Source organism: Hakea prostrata, chromosome 11 (assembly GCF_041222555.1).
Source record: "Hakea prostrata isolate BN-2017 chromosome 11, UWA_Hpros_2, whole genome shotgun sequence".
NCBI classification, from domain to species: domain Eukaryota; kingdom Viridiplantae; phylum Streptophyta; class Magnoliopsida; order Proteales; family Proteaceae; genus Hakea; species Hakea prostrata.
Window position 1 is genome coordinate 19,066,921 of NC_142610.1, and position 23,342 is coordinate 19,090,262.

The 23,342-nt window shown below is 38.6% G+C and overlaps 1 protein-coding gene across 1 annotated transcript in view; it reads left to right on the top strand.

Annotated features, from left to right (window-relative positions):
* The window catches only part of LOC149000613 (mediator of RNA polymerase II transcription subunit), a 71,737-nt gene that overhangs the window by 35,654 nt on the left and 12,741 nt on the right, over positions 1-23,342 (top strand). The window contains exons 8-16 of the mRNA XM_089139416.1: positions 369-649; positions 5,429-5,512; positions 7,510-7,604; positions 8,968-9,130; positions 9,209-9,454; positions 10,558-10,728; positions 10,854-10,967; positions 11,152-11,277; positions 14,490-14,635. Of these exons, the coding sequence (XP_088995542.1) occupies positions 369-649; positions 5,429-5,512; positions 7,510-7,604; positions 8,968-9,130; positions 9,209-9,454; positions 10,558-10,728; positions 10,854-10,967; positions 11,152-11,277; positions 14,490-14,635 (1,426 nt within the window). The remainder of the gene's footprint in view (positions 1-368; positions 650-5,428; positions 5,513-7,509; positions 7,605-8,967; positions 9,131-9,208; positions 9,455-10,557; positions 10,729-10,853; positions 10,968-11,151; positions 11,278-14,489; positions 14,636-23,342) is intronic.

Here is a 23,342-nt window from a genome sequence, read left to right on the forward strand (position 1 = left end):
CTAAGTGAAGCGATTCCAATTTTAGGCCCCAGCTGTAAAATTCTGCAATTGGTCTGGTCTTGCAGCTACCACCAGATAACCATTGCAAGCTCGATTCAATTGGTCTAGTTTCATATTACTTGTATTAGCTAGTGGATGTTGTTATATATATTATTATGTCATGGTTTACTATACGTAATAACAGTGCTTTTTGGCCCATGTTAGAGATTTCTTTCTTGTACCAATGCATTTGCTGAATTTTTTAATGTTTCCAAATTGATTCCCCACGTCTCTGATAAATCACAAACTGCCTTGTTGGTATTCTGGCCTTTGCTGTCAAATGAAATTTAAGTACCACTGTTGTTGACACTTGGTAGTTTTGTGTTTAGGAGAGCGTACGCTAGATTACATGAATATGGACGATAGATCGATTGGAATGTTTTGGGTTCTTTCGCATACCATGGCCCAACCTGCTTGTGATGCTCTAATGAATTGGTTTGCTGCTCCTGGAGTTCAAGAACTGTTGCCAGGATCTAATGTGCAAGCTGGTGAGAGGGTAATGATGATGCGGGAAACAAACCCATTGCCAATGTCCTTGTTATCTGGTCTTTCTATCAACTTATGTTTGAAACTGTCATATCAAATTGAAGATTCTTTATTTGGCGGTCAGGTACTCAAATGTTACTTCAACTTTTTCATTGATGAAAAATTTTCTTCTCCGATTGTTCTTCTCTGATTGTAAATAGAAGATAATTGGTATTATGGTTAGTTGAAACCTTCACTGTTTATTATGTCAATTCTGTTACTGTCTTTTAGTTTTTGTTGCTGCAATGAGAGAGATTAGAGGAACTTTGCGTTATCCAAACTGCCAAACTTTGCAAGATAAGACAGCTCTTCATATTAACCTGCGGAAACCTTACTTTTGGTCTTTTCATATTCTGGGAATATGATAGAGATATGGCTTCATTTCTTGAGATCAGGCTTCTCTCATGGCTGCTTTCCAGTCAAGCACTTAGGCAGCCTTGGTTCTATGCAGATCAACGGCCCACCATTGCACTTCAGTGTTAGATTTGCTGTGTAGGAGACTTCAATTTTGGAAGACTGACCTCCTCTCCCTTGCAAAAGTGTCTATCCTCCAATTTGGTTCTATGCGTCTTCTTCTTCTTCTTTTTTTGAGGGTGGCTTAGTCCACTGTCAAGGCATTGGACCCTTTAACCTTATGTGTGTTTCTCTGGAAAAGAGCTGAAACATCTAGATTGCTTCATCCCATTAGTTGGGCTGTTATGTGCCTCCTTAAAGAAGAGAGAGGTCTTGGTTTTATAAGGATCAAAGTGGCTAATCCTGAATGCTTCAAACATTGTAAATTATTGGATTCAAATCTCCCCTCAGCTACAGTCAAATCCTTATGGCCTCCCTCTTCTGGAAAGGTAACGAAACTCCATGGTTTCTCCATCTCACCAGCTGGGCTTCAGTCTGCCTTCCCAAAGGTTAGGGAGGTGTAGGGCTTGCTTGTACCAAATATGTGAATTCTGCAGGTATCCTGAAGGTAATCTGTAAGATTGCCCCAAAAAACCATATTAATTAGGTTAATTGGCCTCACTCATGGCTTTTCAAGATGAATCCATTTAAATTGCTGCAGTTCCTACTAATGCTCCTCGGTTTTGGCGGATGATACTAGGTCCCAGATATACTGCTCTTAGAGTCCTTTGATCTGAGATTGGGATGGCAGCTCTTCTTATCTCTTGTTGGATCACTAGCACCCTTCATACGGTTACCTTTGTTCAGTCTCCTCAAGATCTGTCTACACTGTGTTCTGGACAGGCTCTCATTGGTTGCTGATATTATTCTTAATGATGATTGGAACCCTTCAGCTTTCTTTCATCCAGTGCTTCCCAATCAGTGGAAATTGATTCCTCCAATCCCACTAAGACCCTCAGGGAGAGGGGATCCTGTTATTTGGGCCTCTAGCTCATCTGGTTCATTCAGTTCCAAAGAAGCATGGAACATCATTCTTGACAGGGGTACTCAGTCCCCTTGGAGGCACCTTATTTGTTTCAAGTACCATGTTCCTCATCATTACTTTCCTGCCTCCCAGTGCCGTCTTTCCATCATCACTGGCAGATCCACTTCTCCCCTTTCTGATGTACCTGTGATGTGAACCAGGATCTAGGGTTTAATTGGTTGATGTAAGCCCTAGGTCTAGGTCCACCCTCAATCCTTTTCAAGTGAATTAGCTGCAATCTAGGGTTTGTAATACCCCATGGTTGAGGGGATTAGGCTGGGAAAGGGGTATATGGTTAGGTTCGGCTAGGGTTTAGAAGTTAGGCCTAAGAGATTTCAGTCTGAAACCTTGCTGTCCTATTAAATTCAGAATTGGATATTCAAGTTTAGGTTTCCGAATTCTAGGGTTTATAGAGATTAGGGCTTCTATGGTTTGGATTAGGGCTAAGGTTAGGGTTGACTGTTCAATAGATGTTAGGGAGGTTAACCCTAAAAGGGCTGACGGTTTGGATGAGAAGTTGAGGGAATTTAGGCTTTTAGGGTTTTCTAGTGAAGAAGGAGAATTGCAGAATTTCTAAGGTTTAGATGAGGGGAAAGGGTGGGGGCATGGACCAAATGTAAGTGAGGGGATGGGGAAGGTATCCTAAAAGGGTGAGGGAATTGGGAGTTGGTTAAGGAGATATAGGTGAATAGGGTTTATGGTGCCGGAAAAATTCTGGGTTTTAGGTTTTCTGGTTTTCCTAGGCTGCTGCTGGCTAGGAGGATGAAGAATAAGAAGAAGAAGTAAGAAGAGAGGGGCTGGAAGGTTGTACCAGAGTTTTTTTTTTTTGGGGGGGTGGGGGGGGGGGGGGAAGTTAATGAAATAGGGATGGTGGTAGGCTTATGGCCAAGCTTCACATTTTTTGCAGGATTATCACTCTAAAGCAGCCACAAGTCCCTCTCTAGGGAACCCACAGCTCCAACTCCTGCTCCTTCAAATCTCAGTTTCATTCATTAATCATAATCTGCATTTTACTTTTTACAACCTAGAGAGGCTTATCTATAGCCTTTAGAAGGAGCTCACACTAGGACTCAACTTTAGACACTAAAACAATCTAGGACTCCCTACTTTTGACTGAAGACTCATACTCATACAAGGACTCTTATCATATCTTACCCTAGAAGGATATGAATTGAAAAATAAAAGTAGACATGGTCCACATGGAATCCTTGTAGGAAGTAGACTGCAACTAAGGGACTTCCTTACTACTTAAGAATCCCATCCTAACTAGGACTCTTCAATAACTTGACAAATAAGGACTCAAGTTCAAAAATAAAAGTAGATCTAGGGTCCCACAAACACACTGAATGCAATGAAACCCTAAGTTGACCCAATTGAATTACTGTAAAGTACAAAATCACCAAATACCCCTGGTTGAACTAGAGGGCCATAGGGTATGGGGCTATTACCCTAGACCTTGTTTCAGCCCTGATTCTAGTTTCACATTAATATTCCCCTTCTTGGAATCATTCATTCCTTATGAATGCGGAATCTTCTTCCGATCTCCATGTAATCCTAGAGAATTACTTAAACCCATGCTAGTCTTCCTTTTAGCTTCCTTGTGGGGGACCGTCAAAAGTTGTTGGCTAGGGTTCAAGTTCTCCTGGTTTGTCCAGAGGGCTTACTTCTTCTTGGCTTCTTCCGGTAGGGTTGGAGGTAGGAGCACAATCTTTTGTCTTTTGTGTTCGAGTACACACTTGTTGTCGTTGCATGTGATGGTGCCATTGTTGTCGAACTACCATGGCTTCCCAAGGATGATGTTGGTAAGTTTCATGGGGACTACATCACACAAGATCTCATTTGATAGGAGTGGAGATTCACTGGTACAAGCACCTAGAGGTTACTTCATGTCTAGCATTGTTGAGGAGGGAGACCTTGTAGGCTTAGGGGTGCTTCTTTGTTTTGAATCCAACTCTCTTGATGAAGCTTTAAGAGTCTCCGTTGACGATGCCGCCTATGTCCACAATGGTTTGTGGTCGTAGTCCTCCTGCTTTGAGTCTAGTGTGGAAGATGCTACTTCGTATCTAGTCTTCTCCTTCTGGCTTTGTGACTAGGATCTAGTTTATGTGCTGCTCCTGGAACTCCTCCTCTGGCTTTACTTCTAATGGAGGGCAAGTTTACCTCCTCTTCAGGAACCTGCTGGTTGGTGTTAAATACAACTACTCCACTTCTTTTAGGACATTCTGTGGCAAAGTGTTCCTTCTCATGACAATAAAAAATGTTCACCGAGGTTGCTATTGAAGACTAACTCATAACATTAGATTTTCATCCAGTGTGGAAGATGCTACTTCGTATTTAGTCTTCTCCTTTTGGCTCTGTGACTAGGATCTAGTTTATTTGCTGCTTCTAGAACTCCTCCTCTAGCTCTACTTCTAGTGAAGGGCAAGTTACCTCCTCTTTGGGAACCTGCTGATTGGTGTTAAATACAACAACTCCCCTTATTTTGGTGGCAAAGTTTCCCTTCTGTGACAATAAAAAAATCTTCTCCTAGGTTTCTATTGAAGACTAGGTCGTATCGTTAGATTTTCATCTGTCCTACTTGAGGTGCATATGCACTAATTATATTTACAAAAATCTTCATTCAGTACAATCTTGATAGCTGTAATCCTGTCACCTAAGCTTTTAACATCCACCACCTTGTTCTCTAAATCTTTATCCACTTTTATGCCTACTCACTTTTATTACTTTTATCCTTAGGGTACTAAAGTTTAAAGTCATCCAATTCCTTAGTTTTTACCTTTCCATCTAGTCTCTTGAATGTGAAATATATTAAGCCTGCTTTTCATCATAACATCTATTAAAAAATTCTAAGCTCTTACCTGTTGAAGTTCCTATGTTCGAAGATGCCAATCTGATCCTACATTTCTAGACTAGCTTCTTTACCTGCATTTGTCCACGGTGCGGGAACTCTTGCCAACTTATCACCACATGCAAGTACCGCGACGCGTTGCTTATGGGAGATGCCCATGCACTAGCTAACTCTTGCGCACTTATCGCTATACCTGAGCTATAGTGTAGTAGTCTAGTAGATCGTCTATCATATAAGGTTCTAGAATCCATGTAAAAAGGGTTTGGCTGGGTTTTTTTCCAGGTGCTGGCTGCTGACATGATTCACTAACCATCCTCCTTTACCCAGGCTTAGGATCCGCAGCAAATACTGGCAGAGTTTCAAAATAAGACTAATTAAATGTATTGTGATTTATCTGCATATGGTAGTCCTGTATCAGATCCACTAGTTTCCTAGGCTTGTGGCAGTGGTCTCTATGCTGAGTTCAATGGCAATAGGATATTTTTAGTGTTTTTCTTAGTTCCCTTTGAGTGAATCCTGTCACTTTATTGGCCTGAATGAGTCATATTGAAGGCTTTATCAATTTACCGCACTATTTTAATATTTACTTTTATGTGCAGGTCATCCCTAGTGTTGCAATGGTTGAAACATATTCTCGGTTGCTGCTGATTGCACCCCATTCTTTATTTCGTCTACATTTCACTGTAATAATATTCTCTTCTTTTGGTGTAGCTTCTTTTTTTAAAGTCAAAGTGATATCTCTATCTTATGAAATGCTTCTCCCATGTGGCTCTTTTTCTACATGTTAGAATTTCAGCACCTGTAATCAGCCTAGGGACTGAAAGGAAATTCAAAAAGAAGAAAAAGAATAAAAGAATGAAGAAGAAGCAGTGACAATGGGCTGCAATTCTAGCTTAGAACTCCTTGAATTGTAGCCTCTTATTTTTAGACCTCAATTGTCTAGAATACAACTTGATTACCAAGCCATCTTTCCCTCTAAAAAAGGAAATAATAAGTACATCTCATGGACTCATGAATCTGTCCAAAATAGAAAGAACCAAAAAGGTAAGTACATGAAATTAGAAAGAAGTTGAAAATAGAAACTATATTTTCTAATTCTCCTAAACCTTGATCACCAAGGAACCTTTTCAAGAAAGGAAAGTGTGTAACTCAATTCTCCAAAACTTGTGAACCATGTCACCATCTCTAAAATTAGAAGCTCAATAACTTAAGCCCCAAGGCAGCACAATTCTCAACACTACTATAGATATAATGGTGCACTTCAATGCATTTACAGTTGATTCTAATTTGCTATTATGTATTATTAAAATCTAGTGTAGAGGATGATATGCTTTGAAGAATTTAAAGGAAGTCATCTTAGAAGATATGTGCTACCATCATGTCGTCGTTTTTCAGTTCTAACTTTGTGGTGTTTTCTTTTTTCCCTAGTTTATGTTTCAAGAGGGGCACACACACAGGAAGGGATCTTTAAACATTAATGCTAACCTAGCTAGTTGGAAGACTGTTGGCCTATTCCACTAGCAGAGATCATGCCCTCAGTATTGTGGCCCATATTTATCTTATTAAATTATCCAGCTCAATAGTTTAAGCTATTAGGTGCAGTGACCCAACTAATAGATGTAGACATCCAAGGCCTGAGAATTTTGCTACGCGGGATCCACCTATGTGTTGTCCCTTTTTCAGATGCCAATACATGAGGCATATGTGGCTTCTCTTTTGGGTTGACACTATAAAAGATGTATTATTCTCTGTGGGCCTGATGTTCTGTTATCATGTTGGAGTTTTCCTCCAAAAGCTTAAGCTAATAGGTAGAAAGGCCCAGCTGTTATGTGAAGGCATCCAGGGTCCTGGAGTTCCAATTCGGGATTTATGTGTAGATTCCTCTCTAGCTAAAATTGCCCCCAAGCTATGTGAGTATGTTGGTGATAGCATCCTTTATCTGTATGGCAATATTTCTGACCAAAGATAATATCACCATTGCAGATAAAAATGTCTAAGGTTATTTATGTGTAGATTCCTCTCTACATGTGCCATTTTGGAAAAAAAAATTGTTGTTTTAATTTACGAAATCGTGATTGACTGGCCAAAGCTGCATTCAGGTTAAATGACATTTGACATCTGTTATTGTTCAGTGGCTTCCAGACAAAATGATAGAATTCTCATATTGATAGTTATATTCCAAGTTAGTATTAGAATAATAATATAATTCAAAATTGAATATAAATATATAAAATGTAACGATATATAAACTTAACTGTAGTAAAATGATTAGTGAAACAAAAAAGAAAGAGTAGAACTGTTTTCCTTTTAGATGGAAAAATGCAGAAATACAGTTTATGTATGCTGACTGTTGTTTGTTTGTTTATCTTTTTTGGCATTGTTTTATTATCATATCCACATGGTATGTTTTTATTTGACATGTTTTGGTATTTTACTGGTCAGACTGTACTGAAAAAGTTGCAACTTGATGTTAATAATTTACATATTGGTCAATGAGAATGTAACTCGTTTAGTTCTTGTCTAAGACTTATTAGTGATATAATTTTTGAAAGTGGATTCTGTTTCTAGTTTTATTGTATCTATAGTTTTTAATATCAAAATCTTCTGTAGACCTTCTTCTTTTCATCTGTCTGCATATTACACTAGTGGGAGTTCAACTAATGGCTGTGATGTTCTACAGACGTTGACACAGAGGAATCCATCCATATTCAATAAACCTGGTGTATCCCTGCTCTTGCTTGAAATTTTGAACTATCGCTTGCTTCCACTTTACAGGTGATTGGCATTCTGGTTGGTGGCAAATTGTGATTCTTTGTTCCAGTAATAATGATCAAAGTCGAGGGTCTGCATAGGTGGTCCTTTATCTCCAAATTAAAAAAGAAGTATATCAAGGCCAATGTAAAGTCTTAGTTAAACCAAGTCTTAACTGTCTCGGTGTGTGAACACAGCCTGCTGGTCCAAAGTTGCATGATAACTTGTTATTGACTAATGATAGTTTCTGTGGCAAAGACTGCATTGCCCTCTTTGACTCCCCTTCCCTCCCCTTCTTTCTTTATGGGTGGATATGTGTAGTAATTGGCAACAGAAAATTAGATTAATAACATTAATGAATAAATTATTTCATGGGAGATTAACAGAATAGTTAATATTTTGGGATACTAATATTAGGTTACTTATCTATTTGTTGTTATTAATTGAACAAAAATACTGTACTTCACTAAGTACCCTAAAAAATGAAAAGGAAGCCATTCCTTATCCAACTATGACAAATTTTCCTACTCCCTGTACTTAATTTTAGTCTCACCTCTACTGATGAAAGTAGCCACAAATCTCCTTTAATCTTCTGAAAGTCTTTTTTTAATGCAAATTGGATTTTGTGAACTATGCTTTTTATTGGAGATATTTGGGCAGCCGATTTCCCCATCTTTCTCATTTATGCCTAGTTTAATGCATTGTAAATCATTTCCCCTGTATTGGGTGGAAATTTGGCAAAATTGCTCAAGGAACAAATAATTTCAACAACTTGAGTGAAATTTGAATGTTTGATTGGGTCTTTCTATTTCTGGTGGGAAAATCATATTATTCCCATTTCCTGCTTATTATAGTCCAGACTTCAGAAAAAAAGGAGATTTTTTTTACTAAATTTCTCCAATTTTCATTAAAGGTTAAAACATTGACCATTTCTTAATCTCAAAAGAAATGTTTCCCAATCCCCAGGGTTTAATTACTCTCCCTTTAACTTGGATCAATGTTTGTTATATTTCTTTATGTGTGTTGATGTACACTCTTGTAGCCCTTAACAACTCAAGCATGGCAGCAAACAGTTGTAACATAGTATCAGTGCCAGGAGGTTGATTTTTTAAGTGTGAGGGGTTTGTGTTATGTGTCATGGTGCCCCCTTGGTACCTGGTGTCACATGAAGAGACACGTGTGTGGGCCTCCATGTGCAGGGAGATGTTGTTGTGTGTTGATATACGTTGTAATATCATTTCCTTGACAATTCAAGCTTTTGGGATAGGTGGTTGTAACAACATTAATTGTCTTACCATGACAACCTTTGCATAGCATATTTATTTCTTATTGCATGTGTTGTGAAGATGAAGTGAAAGAATGCTGATCCTGCTTTCTTTGTTTGTAGGTACCATGGAAAAAGCAAGACCCTGATGTATGATGTCATAAAAATAATTTCTATGCTAAAGAGCAAACGTGGAGATCATCGTGTGTTCAGATTGGCTGAAAATCTATGCATGAATCTCATCTTGTCACTGAGAGACTTTTTCCTGGTGAAAAAAGAATTGAAGGTAAAAACAGTGAAGGTCTCTAAACAGTAACTCTTTGTTTTTTTCTGGGTATGTAAAATTCTGTCCTGACTTTTGCAGGGCCCAACTGAATTCACTGAAACCTTGAATAGGATAACAATGATAAATCTTGCCATCACTATAAAAACTCGTGGAATTGCTGAGGTTGAACACATGCTTTTCCTTGCACCTCTTCTGGAACAAATAACAGCAACAAGTCAACATATGTGGTCAGAAAATACTCTACGTTATTTTCCTCCAGTTATCCGTGAAGCCTTAACGGGGCGGGTGGACAAAAGGGCCCAGACAATTCAGGCGTGGCAACAGGTTTACTGTTTATGGCTTTTAACTTTTCAAATTACCTTCTCTCAGAGTCTCAGTGTATTGTGTTTTCTTTACTTCTGGTGGATATAACTCAGTTTTCATCAATGTGGATCTATATTCTGGTTGAACATTCCTTCAGTTTCCGCTAATATGGTACTTTTGCATGCATCTGAAATTTCATCTACTTTTTGGATCCTTCTTGTAATTGTTTTACATTCTTTGTTGGATTGAAGTGTAATTTTACTTAATTCTTGCACATAGAAATGCAAATGCATAAGTCTAGTTTGAAAAGAAATTGAATTTTATTGAAGAGAGATGATTGCTGGTGTTAGTTGATATAACCCAATAATTTACTAACTGGAAGCATTTATAAAGTGCATGAGCTTAATTAAGAGATGAAAGATAAGATGAGTTGTAAAGCATGCACACAGAATTATGTACTTTATATTGTCTTGTGTCCTACAGTTCCAACCATGTATATGACTGATGTGTATGACAGCACTGGGATATGTGGCAATATCATGATCATTGGAAGAGATCTGAAAGCTATGAAGACATTGCTACCCTTAAAAAGATTGATTGACAAAAATTAGGAGCATGGAGTCTATGTTGGAAGCATGTCCACCTCATGATCCTGCCATCTTGGAGAGCTATTGAGTTGTCTGGATTGCTGTCAACAAGAAAGGAGCAGTAGTAGAGTTGGTTGTCAGAACTAAAGAGGCATTCTCTTGTTCACATCATAAGAATGTTCTTGTTCTGATGTGTCTTTATCTCTCTACTATCAAATAACGAGTAACTATCTTTGATTCAGAAATGCAAGGAATTTAGGGTATGGAAGCAGGGTCCCTGTGAATCCTTTCTTAAGTGGGATGATTTATTGAGACTTATTTATAATTTTTGTAGAAAAGAAATGAATGCCTAACAATATTCTTTGATAAGCTATGATGGATATGAGGAAATTTGCTCTTTATGCTCTCTCCCTTCCTCAAACCAAAGTTTACGAATTATGATTATGTTTTGAATACATCCTGTTTTTTATTTAAGTAATTTATTTCTTTGACACATTTATTGAATAATAAACTAAGCATTTCTTCTTCTGTGGGCAGGCAGAGACGACAGTTATAAATCAATGCACAAATCTTCTGTCTCCATCAGCTGATCCTAAATATGTTATGACGTACATTAGTCATAGTTTTCCTCAACATCGGCAGTATCTATGTGCTGGTGCTTGGATTCTTATGCATGGGCACCTCGAAAACATTAATAGTGCAAATCTAGTAAGATTCTATAACTTTTTGATGACTAGCTTAATAAATTCTTGTGCTATGTAGCTAGCTTATTAGTGCATTATCCTCAGTTTGATTTTGTTCTTCTCAATTGGTATTATGATTCTTAAATGCAGGGGCGTGTCCTGAGAGAATTTTCTCCTGAAGAAGTAACATCCAATGTATACATACTGGTTGATGTTCTTCTTTACCATATCCATATGGAACTGCAGCGTGGACATCTCTTGCAGGTAAACATTGCGTTGGGTGATCACTAGTGAAATTCCCTAGGTTGGATACTATTCCTGAGTCTAATTTCTTTTTCTTTTCTGTCTTCTTTTTTTTTTTTTTCTTTTTTTCTTTTCTTTTTTTTCTTTGGGGTGGGGGGGGGTGTCGTCCTTTGGGTTGGTGTTTCTTTTGTTTACTCCCACTCAGGATCTTCTAATAAAGGTTAGCACGAATCTTTCCTCTTTTATTTGGAGCCATGAGATTCTTCCTTTGGATATTTTGCTTCTAGCGCTTATCGACCGTGATGATGATCCCCATGCCATACCGATCGTGGTAAGGTTTCTGAAGTGACAAATTATTGTTATAATTAGTGTATCAAAGTATATCTGATCCAAGCCTTTGGGCTTTTTCTTCTGTTGAATGACTTGCAATTGTATAGGGAAAAAGTTTTCTTTATATAGACTCTGTTCATGAATTAGATGAGGTCATGGTGCAAATTTCGGTCGAAACATAAGTTTCAACCCAGGCAAAAACTGAAATCAATTTAGGTCGAAACCTGGTACTTCTTTTATTTTATTTCGACCCTAGGTTTCGGGCCTTATATGCCTCTATTTCATCTTATTTCTTGCCTCCTACCCATTTAAAGCATAATAAACATAATGGAACTAGTATTTTGCCCAAAAAAAACCATTGAAAATTTTCATTCAACTATACTGCCAAATGGATTGTTTGATAGAATGGTTACATATATAAGAAGTTAACAAAATACAATGACCAACTAGATCAAGTGCTGGTGTCTCACATATATTAAGTTGAAGCTCATATATCATGTGTACATATGTATTTTTTCAAAATACATAATTTAAAAAATAGTTTCTAAAATGAGAAAAAAAAAATAGTAGCAAATAATATAAAAAAAAAAAAGTTTAACAACACACAATCATAGATCATAGTCCTAGACTAAACATATATTAATTTCAAGGAAATACAAGATCACTTAAGGCATGAACAAAACAAAAATAAAAAAAATGGGTAAGTTTGGAACTGTTGAGGATGGCTCATGCTTCACATTCTATTGCCGCCGGAGTTTCCTAAGTGGCCAAAGCTCAAGAGGTGTTTGTAGGCAAACGAGGAGCAAAAGAGGTGTACAAGTCGGAGTGTCGACACTTGCGAAATTTTGGTCGAAACCTATGATTTCGATGAAATCTTGAAGGTTTCGTTTCAATTTCCAAAAATGCAGTGATTTTGGTCAAAATTTTGACCGTTTCAATCGAAGTTTATTCCATGGATGAGGTGTCCTTAATTGAGAAAGGTTTGTGCTCATTATGTGACACGACATTACAAAGTGGGAGTCAATCACTGACCCAAAAAACTCTTTCTTTAATGGTTCCTAGCCTCTTCCTTCATTTACAAACAAACCGATTGGTTGGCCTTGACTACTCTTCCAATCATAAGCAGATACATGTATGCAACATCTTGCATCTCAACTACATAATATCACAAACATGTAGCAAGGTCTCCGTTGTGTGCATGCCTATGCCTATGTTGCATGACACACAAAAAAGAAGTGAATTGATTGTTTTCCGAGCATGGAGCAAGAGAAAGAAACGGAATCTGGTTGTGGTTTTATGTTAGTTCCCAACCATGAGCACCAGACACAAGAGGGGACACAAAGAAAATGTTTCAACATTCCTAAAGAGAGAAGAAAGGTGTAAACACTCTGGTTACCTCTACCTAGTGTCACACTTGAGAAGGGAAAAACACAATTCAACTCAGCTTTTTGCTTTTCTATCTACACACAGATTCCATTGGATACCCCTTTTTTTCCCGGTGATGAATAAAAATTTCCATTGCTGAAGGGAAGAGAAAAGGGGGATTGGGGGGGGGGGGGGGGGGGGACAAACAAGTAGCAAGCAAATTACAAGACCTAACTTTTCAAGAGAGCAAAAAGGGGGGGGGGAGGCTGGGGCCTGAAAGAGGGAAGGAGGATAACCCCATGAAAACACAACACATGACAACTAGGAAGATAGCACACCAGTAGAAGGCCTTAACAAGCAAAAGTATAAGTACAACACGACTAACAGGACCATGTTCAAGATGGAGCATGAGCCTTGGAATGAGCAATCCATAGTGATTGCAGGTTAGTCCATCGGAAATAGAAGAACCAGCCCATGGTGCTCCTACTACTGCGGGGTTTGAGGGTGCAAAATGCTTAGCCTTGCCCCCTGCTCTGCTGGAGGGGCTCTCTTCAAGTTCTGAACCTGCAACTAACAGTTTCAGTAGGATAACTAACCATTGTGCCAAGGCTTGTCCACTAAAGGGACTGATTTTTGAGTAAGGGTTTTGAATGAGAGAAAGGGACTGATTTTTTGGGACAAGGAGGGGAACTAATGTCGTGATGTTGGTCAACATGAAGAGGAGGATAGGGGGATGAGTTGACAAAGCCAGCAGAGTAAGGAAAGAGTAGTTTGCAGGTTCAGCATTGGTGGAGAAGATGAGGTTGTAGGATCAGAATGAACAGAATTCCCACTTGTAAAGCAATCCCACCAATGAGATCTTGATAGGCCAACTTAAGTTGGTATATGAAGAGGGATGGAAGAAATAGGTTAGGTTAAGGGGAAGGGTTTCAGGGTAGTGGGTAAGTTGAATTTAAGGCCCAGAAACAAAGGGGTTATGAAGGGAGGAAAAGATGGTGTTTGTGGGGCATATGGCTTGGGAAAGATTAGGCTAAAGGGGGGAGGTTTGGCAAGGAAGGGACACAAATTGACACAAGGGTTTCCATCAGAAGAAAGTCGGGAGCTGGATCAAGGGTAGGAGCAAAAGAATGAAAATGGAGGATGGAGCTGGCAACAAGGTTGCAGGGTGAACCATCGAGTGAAAGCAACTACTCAGCTGATAAAGTGGAGGGAGATTTTGTGAAAGTTGAGCTGCAGCCCTGTAGGTGTTGTCAACATCATTGCAGGTATACATTGGATCCTTATTTTGTTTGTCCAGCATAGTTTCCCTCTTACAGAAGTCAAATATCCCCCTGTTCCCTGCCCTCCTAACTTTGGTTTCTTAAATCTTAGGTGGTTATTCGAATCAGTTGAACTTTAGTAGAATAATTGATTGACTTACCCTCCTCAATCTTCCATCCTCATCCGATCACCAGGCTTAGGATATCATGCCACTTGTAAGTCTTTTGAAACAATTAGAATGCTTCTTCCTTTACTTTCCTCTATACATACTATTAATTTTTAAGTCAATACCTATCATACACAAAAAGGGTCAGACATCCCACTCTAAAAGAAGTCTAACAAATATGCAGGAAAATATATTGGTCAAAGATGGTTTTTTTCTAATACTTACAAGACGTTTGCATACATATCTTTACTCTGTCAATTGCAAACAAATTTCTTCAAGTAATGAGATTTTTTTTTCTTACAGCTTGTAGATCTAGTTATCTGATGTTGTAAACTGATTTAGACTCAGCATGTCCCTTAGCAGCTATGGAAAATAATGAAAATTATGTTACATAGTTTGGTTGAGCATTATATATTTTGCAGATAAGTCTACTGGACAAACAAGAGCTTCAACTCAGAATCAAATTGTTTCTGAATCGTGGTTCCCCAGATCATTGGCTCAACTCAGGAATTTTTAAGCGTGTTGAGCTGCAGAAAGCTCTGGGGAATCATCTATCTTGGAAGGATAGGTAATATTCTCCTAGTACCTCTGGTGAATGGAAAAAATTCAATTACATGCTATCTTAACTACCTGCAAAATCAAGAGGCTTGGTGCAGAAAGTACAAATGTCTGGTTTGGATTAACTTGTTTTGTGATTGTACTAGTTACCTTGTAAGCATTCTGTTGTATTTCTATTCTAGTGCCTGGACTAGGAACCTTCATTTGAGTTGGCAATACCATCTCAAAAGTTTACAGTTGATTGTAGTACAATTCTGGTTGGACTCCATCATTGGTGAATGTATAACCCCTAAATGATAATATTTATTCTTTAGAGCGTGTATCAGTAAACGAGGATATCCTTCCTTGGGAAAGGTTGATGATTGGAATCCTCTATTTGGATTATTGATGGTCATACCCAAAGACCTACTATTTGCCTGCTTGTTGATGCATTCTCTATAAATGGTCGTGAATTTTTTTCTGAAAGTATTGTATACACGGCTGATCTGTTTGTCTGTTTTAAGTGAGTGAAAACAAATTAAAGGCATACTTCAAGTCTTGAAATGCCTTTTCTGGAAGAGAAATTTGGGTTTCTGAAGGATGAAAGACTAGAAATCACGCAGATGGGGATCATTCTTTGTGCACATCATTGGGCATTCAACCATGACAAATTTTGTAACATTCCTTTCAAGGAGTCAGGTTTGATGCTATGATCACAGCCTTATAGAGAGGACATCATAATTGGAATTACTTTCCACAAACATTTAGAGGAATTAATGATTGGAATTCACTCAATCCTGTCAGAGTTAAACCTAATTTTGACTGAAGTGTTGGAGGAAATGTAGGTTGCTGGTGTCAGTGGAGTGTTCTGGCCCTTCTGGAGCATTCTGACAACATACTGGTTGCACTCTTTGCCACTGTGTAACCGACAACTACGGCAGAGCTCAAAAATATATACAAAGTTTGCCGTGTCCACAACTGATTGTGGAGGTGATTCAGAACTCCTCAGATTTCATAATAGCTGTAATATGTGGAGATTTTCTAATGTAGGCTGGCATTAATTCCTAATTAGCCCACTAATGGACCAAACAAACAATGTGGCAGACAATATGAAGACAATTACCTACTTTGCAAATGATGGAGTACCTTTAACTCTGGCTGAAAATTAATCCTAAATTTGGAATAACATCCGTAGGGCTCCCAATGTAGAGCTCCAACGGTGCCACCACGGGATGAAGATAGGCTAGCCCAATCAGGCCCCTATTTAGGGCCCATGACTTAAAGCTATATCCAGCCCAAATTAGACCATCATCTGAAGTTATTGATGTTATCCTAATTGGCAGGGTACTAACTCCAAACCAAAACAACCAGGAGCTGTGACAATCAATAATTTCTAATTTGAAATAGCCAAGAATAGGTATTTGGGTAAAATGAGCGTTAGGGTTTGCTGATGGTTATGGCAAATGAGTTTATGGGAGTCTAATGGTGAAAGTGTGGCTGAGTTTAAGGTGGAGGAATGCTGGAATTGATCTGTAGCCGAATCAGGGTTAGATTTCTTTGTTTTAAGAAAATGAAGGAGAATACAATCTAGGGTTTACAATGGGAGCTAGGTCTGAGGTTTGGATCAAAGTTCTCCAGGGGCTGGGGTGAAATCCAAATCGGATTTGGTGTGGTCTGAGGATTGGTTTAGTCTAGGCAGGGAAGGGGGGGGGAGGGAAGGGGGTGTTTCAGGTCAAGCTTGCTGCAGAAATTCAATGGCGGCAGCTTTTTGAAATTGAACTTGAATAAAAATTGGTTATTGTACCATGAAAAGGAGCTTCATCTAGACCACTCACGCTTCACACTGCAAGATGTTGATTGGATTGAGCATCAGTCTCACCTTGATCTGACACTAGACATCTTCAGTGTTAGACTTCCTGGAGCAGCTTGCAAGAAAATAAAGTTTCAAAGCCTAACAAATGTGAGTGCTCCCCACAATTTCTGTTGTTTATAGTGGCCAACAGGCATTCCTAATCTAGGAGTTGAGGTCCTACGCTGAATCTAATTACAAAGCACTACCAATTTAAACTTTGTGGAAGGGTGGGGAGACTTGAAAAAACAGCTAAAAGGTATATTCCCTAAGCCCGAAGAGATTATTCCAAAATTGACATAAATTGACCCACTGGTTCAAACCAGCAAAACTGGATGATTTATTCCATTAAAAAAGAAAAGAAAAAAGAAACCTAGTTATAAGAATATTAATAAGTATTGGAGTCTACTATCCATAGGTATCCTTACTAACCTACTAAGACACTTTGACTGTTTGTTTTTACTATTGCTGTTGAAAGAAACGATTGTGGTAGAATGGCTTATTGATCAATGATCTCAAGCCCTCTATTTATAATTAAGTGGAAAGTACACTATTACATAAATACCCTTATTTGGGTAACAAGAAATAGAAATTTATATGAATACAAACTCTAATTGAACTCATAGTAGAATCCAACACTCCCCCTCAAGTTGAGGCATAGATATTAGTCATGCCCAACTTGCCTACAATAGGAAGGAAATATCTTTCTTTTTAACTCTTGGTGAAAACATCTGCTACTTGGTCTCCAGACCTCACAAAAGGCATGCAAATACTAATAGCAACGTTGTTGTCACAATATAACATCATAGGGTTTGGAACTTGGACTCGAATATTTTGCAGCAAGCCTTTCAACCATAGTAGCTCACAAACTCCACGAACCATAGCTCTATATTCAGCTTTGGTACTGGATAAAGCTACCACATTTTGTTTCTTACTTCTCCAAGTAACTAGATTACCTCCAACAAAGATACAGTAACCTAAAATTGACTTCCTGTATGGAAATCCAGCCTAGTCTGCATCAGTGTATGCTTTTACTTTAGATTATCAGTGGGTGACAAAAGTATTCCTTTTCCAGGAGTTCCCTTCAAATACTGTAGTATTCTGGTAACAGCCTTCATATGAGCTAAATATGGATCATGCATGAATTGGCTCACTATCCCCATGGCATAAGCTATGTCTGGTCTGGTGTGGGACAAGTAAATAAGCTTCCCTACCAGCCTTTGGTATCTTCCTTTGTCCACTGGTTCTCCCTCTTTTTCTTTTAAGTTTAGCTCCAGCTTCAATAGGGGTATCAACTACTTTACACAACATTCCCACTTCTGATAATAAATCTAAGACATACTTTCTTTAGGATAGGAAATTAGGAATATACCCTTCTTTGATCGGGACACCTCAATCCCTAAGAAATATTGTAACTTCCCTAGATCTTTAATCTCAAACTCTCTTCCAAGAAAGTCCTTCAACCTTTGAATTTCTTCACCATCATTCCTTGTGATGACAATATCGTCTACATAAACAATGAAAAGTGTGATGTTAGTACCTGACTTCTTAAGAAATATTGTATGATCAGCATTGTTTTGCTTGTACCCCATAGAAGTCATTGCCTTTAGGAGGAGTCCAAACCAGCATCTAGGAGACTATTTTAACCCATAAATTGACCTCTTCAACCGACAAACTTTCCCTACAGTATTGTCATCGGAGAAACCATGTGGCATTTACATATAGACTTCTTCCGCTAACTCCCCATAAAAGAAGGCATTCTTTACGTCTAGTTGGTGTAAGTTCCAGTTTTTGTTTATAGCTACAGACAACAAAACTCTGACAGCATTTAGTTTCGCAAACAGGGCAAAAGTTTCCTGATAATCAATCCCATAGATCTGGGTAAACCCCTTTGCAACTAGTCTAGCTTTCAACTTGTTGACTAATCCATCCATATTTTGTTTAGCCACAAACACCCATTTGCAGCCCATTGGTTTTTTTTCCTGGAGGAAGTGTAACCAGCTCCCAAGTGTCATTTTTCTTCATTGCTGCATTTCCTCTTGCCATAGCTACCTTCCATCTCTTATCAGCATAGGCTTCCTGCCACTTTTTAGGAACAGACACAAATAACAGAGAGGATATAAAAGCACGGTAGGAGTCATACAAAGAGTTATAAAAAACATATTTAGGTATGGGATGTTGAGTACAAGATCTGACTCCTTTTCTAACGACAATAGGAAGATCAAAAGAAGATACCTCAAGGGGAACAGTTGAATTTGTTTCTAGAGCAGGAGACTGAAGTGGTAACGTGTCACCTTTTTCTACCTACTTTAGCCGGTTGTAATTCTTCTTCTGATAAGTTTGCACCTCCTTATTTTGGTCAATCTGATTTTGAAAGACCTCAACAGTGTGCCCCACAGGAGTGGTCTCCCCTTGGCTAGGTTCTTCACATGGTTCAGAAAATGAAGGGGGAGGATTAGAGTCCTTAAGTATACTGGCCGAAGTCTCCCCCTGGTCAGGAAACTCTTTTTGAACTCTTAAGTTGTGTTGGTGTGTGATAGGAAGATCTAGAGTTGGAAAGAACACCTCTCCTCTAAGACACTCCCCCTAGAGAGGTGTATAGTAAGGGCAAGACTCATTAAAAATTACATCCAGGGATATAATGGTTTTCCTGGAAGGAGGATGATAACATTTGTACCCTTTTTGAGTAGCAGAATACCCCAAAAATATGTAGCGTAGGCTGCGGGGAGCCAACTTACTCTGGTGGGCTGTGATTTTGGCATAACACACACATCCAAAAATCTTTGGGGGAATAATAAAAGAAGAGACTCCCTAGAGAATCTCATTAGGACATTTAAAACCAAGTATCTTACTGGGCATCCTCTTCATAATGTAAGAAGCAGCAAGTATAGCATCACTCTAGTACTGGTCAGGTACATTTATAACAATCATAATTGAACGGGCTATCTTTAAAAGATGCCGATTCTTCCTTTCAGCAACCCCATTTTGGGTAGCCGTATCAACACAACTGGTCTGGTGTATTATGCCAGAGTCAGAGAGATATCTCTAAAATTCACCATCAATATACTCTGTACCATTGTCACTGCAAAGGATCTTCATAGTGGCATTGAACTGAGTTTTAATCATATTATGAAAATCACGAAAACATCGGAAAACCTCATTTTTTTGTTTTAAAAGATAAATCCATGTAGAATGAGAGCGACAATCAATAAAAGTAACAAAGTACCTATGGCCAGTAATAGACACACGTCGGCAGGGACCCCACACATCAGTATGAATGAGCATAAAATGAATAGATTTTCTATTATGAAGAGAAGGTAAATAAGTAGAACAAATCTGCTTCGTAAAAATGCAGGCTTCACAAAAAAAATCATCTCATTATAAGAAAAAACCAAATCAGGAAATATTTTCTTAAGAGTTCCTAGAGGGGGGTGACGTAGCCTATAGTGCCATTGATGAAGGTCTGATATTACCGAATGGACCAGATTAGAAGTAGATCCTCTAATCGGCTCGAGCAAATAAAGTCCATTGTCTAGTTTACCACGTCCAATCTCCTTCCCCGTGACCAAATCCTGGAAGACATAGTAAGATGGGGAGAAAATCACTTTACAATTCAAGTCATGTGTAAGACTACTGAGAGAGAGCAAGTTAGTAGAGAAAGAGGGAACATGTAAAACTTTAGACAAAGAAAGTGATGGAGAATGCTAGATGGTCCCTTTTCCAGCAATGGAAGAATAGGGGTCATCAACAATTCGAACTTTATCCTTTTCAGGAGTTGGAGAATATTGTAAGAAAAAGGAGGATAAACCTATCATATGATCTGTGGCTCCTATATCAATGATCCAAGGAGTAGAAACTGAAGAAACTTGGAAGCCTGTAAAAGTTTTACCTAAAGTAGCAAGATAGGATTTGGTATGGGTAGTAGAGGAAGCAGTGATAGAGGCTGTACCGGCAGTAGAAGACTGCAGAATACGTCGCAGAGTAGCTAACTCCTCCTGTGAAAAACCAACGTTCTGCAGAGGGTGTTGTGGAATCTGTCTCAGAAAGATTAGCCTTTGGTTTTCCTTTCTTTGTGCTCTTTTTTGCTCAAAATCAGCAGGTTTCCTATGCAGTTTCCAACAATTGGCCTTGGTATGATATGGTTTGTCATAATGCTCACACTTGACAATCTCCTTAGCCGAATAAGATTTAGTGCAAACAGATTGTAAGGTTGATTTCTCCATAATAGGAGTATGAAGCATGGCTAATCGACGACTTTCCTCACACTGAACAAGAGTGTAAGACTGTTCTAGTGTAGGAAAGGGAGAACGACTTAATATTTGCACTCTGATCTGATCGTACTCCACATTCAAACCTGCCAAGAAGTCATATACCCGAATCTTATCAACGTGCTTCCTATAAGTAGTCACATCATCTGGGTTAGTGGGGTGATAATTCCCATAATGATCCAACTCCTGCTAAAGAGATTGCAAAACGACATAATATTGGGCCACAGTCAGCTCCTTTTGGGTAGTCTCATTACGCTTCTTTCGTAGCTCATAAACATGTGCATCATTCCCCAACTGTCCGTATGTTTCAGTAGTAGCCTTCCAGATTTGGGCTGCAATATCAAGTAATAGATATCCTTGGGCAATATTTGGAATCATGGAATTCAAAAGAAATGACATAATAAGAGAGTCATTCAAGATCCATTTATTCTGTAAAACACCTATGGTAGTAGGTTTGATAATGGCGCCCGTAATGTGTCCAACAAGTCCTCTTCCGGCAATAGTCAAGTAAGTAGATCAAGACCAATTCAAATAATTTGTTCCATCAAATCTTATAAAAAGAGGATGAAGAGTGGGGTAATGTTCAGAGCCAGTGGCAGCAGGAGTACCAACAATAGTTGTCATATTTGACAAAATTGTCTGCAGTTTTTCAGTCTTCACCCTTTCGAAGTAACAGAAACGTCACAGAAACGTCGCAGAATGCAATAGCCAAACAACCCAAAACAATTCTAAGTAATGATATGAGCCTCTTTCTTTCTTTCTTTCTTTCTTTCTTTCTTTCTTTCTTTCTTTCTTTCTTTTTTTTTTTTTTTTTTTTGTGGCTAACAGAGCAATAGATTTGGAGAAAAGAAAAAAATAAATAATATGGTTTGGTTTGGTTTGGTCTAAATTTAAAGAAAACTAAACATATGGTTCGACCAAAGAGCAATGGGTCTAGTTTAAATTTGGAGAGAACCAAATATATGGTTCGGCCAAGGAGCAAGGGTTTAATGGAATTTTAAGGTCACTGCATTGTCGTGTTTCAAAAGGTTAAGGTTACATGGCTTTGATGGCGATGGCGATGGCTATGGTGGGTGAGTCACTGACATCGTTGTGTTTCAGAAGGTTACCTGGCTTCGATGGTGATGGCGATGGCTATGGTGGGTGAAGCAGACTTGGTAGCTTCGATGGCAATGGTGAAGACGATGGCTGAAGATGACTATGGCGGCGATGGCGGAAGACGATGGCGGCATGGTGAAAGAGAGAAGGTGAGAAATTAAAAACTCTTCTCGGTTGCCGTCGATGTAGATGAAGGCAGGAGAAGGAGCTGGAAGCAGAGTCGGAAAACGATGGCGATGTATGGTTTGATGGTGAAGAAAACTTCTCGATTGCCGTCGATGTAGATGAGGGCAGGCGATGGCTTCTGGAGAGACGTCTCGGCAATGGAGGTAGTTTTCCTCCGCGAGAATTTTTTTCTCTTCTCTTCCCTAATCGAACTTAGGCTCTGATGCCATGTTGAAAGAAACGATTGTGGTAGAATGGTTTATTGATCAATGATCTCAAGCCCTCTATTTATGATTAAGTGGAAAATACACTATTACATAAATACCCTTACTTGGGTAACAAGAAATAGAAATTTACATGAATACAAATTCTAATTGAACTCCTAGTAGAATCCAACAATTGTGAATATAGGTCTTTAGATCTGCATCAGTTATACTGGAGGCCCATATGTGTTGATTATACTTAAGCTCATGACTAGGTCATCAATTCATTGTACTAAAGCTCATCTTCAAGTCCAAGGTCCGAAAATTTGTCTTAGAGGGCCATTTGGCTAAGCCAAAATTTCCGAGTTATTGAAATTCCACTGAACATTGTTTTTTCCCCCATTTCCTGAGTGTCCCTAGCCATTTGAAAGTGCAAAAGGCTAAAATGAGTGAAATGCCGAAATGAATAACTAAAAACTTGACTTTTAAATAGTGACTTTTAGATCAAAATAAGCAAGAATCCAAAACGAAATGGCCAAATTTCAGAAAATTGTAGTTTTTGGGTTTCAATGTTTTTTATATTTGTTTCGGAATTTTTGTAATTTTAAAACTTTTGTCGAGTTTTTGAACTATGTTCGAACCCCATATCTGCCCCGTAAGGAGGTGCCACCAATTAGCATCTTTCGAGCTATTTTTCGGATTGCTGTGGGCCCAAGTTTGAAAGTTATTTAGTTCATGGAAGAAAATTCAATCGAAATGGTCGAAATTTCGACCGAAATGCCTGCAAAAATCCAAATCGAAATGAAATGTAGTAGCAGGCACGAAATGTATCCATATCGTTTCGTATCGACCGAAATTTCGACCATTTCGACCAAAATTTCGACATATTAGCATTCCAACGTGTTTTTCCTTAGCTTTTGTTGATTTCTATCCCATTTTCACTACTCCTTTGCCTTCAAACACCTCCTAAGCCACAACAGCTACAAAGGAAACTCCAGCAACATTAGAATATGAAGTATGAGCCACACCCAACAGTTCCAAACCTCCCCTTTTTTTATTTTTGTTTTGTTCATGCCTTAAATAATCTTGTATTGCCTTGAAATTAATATATGTTTAGCCTAGGACTATGATCTATAATTGTGTTTTGTTAAACTT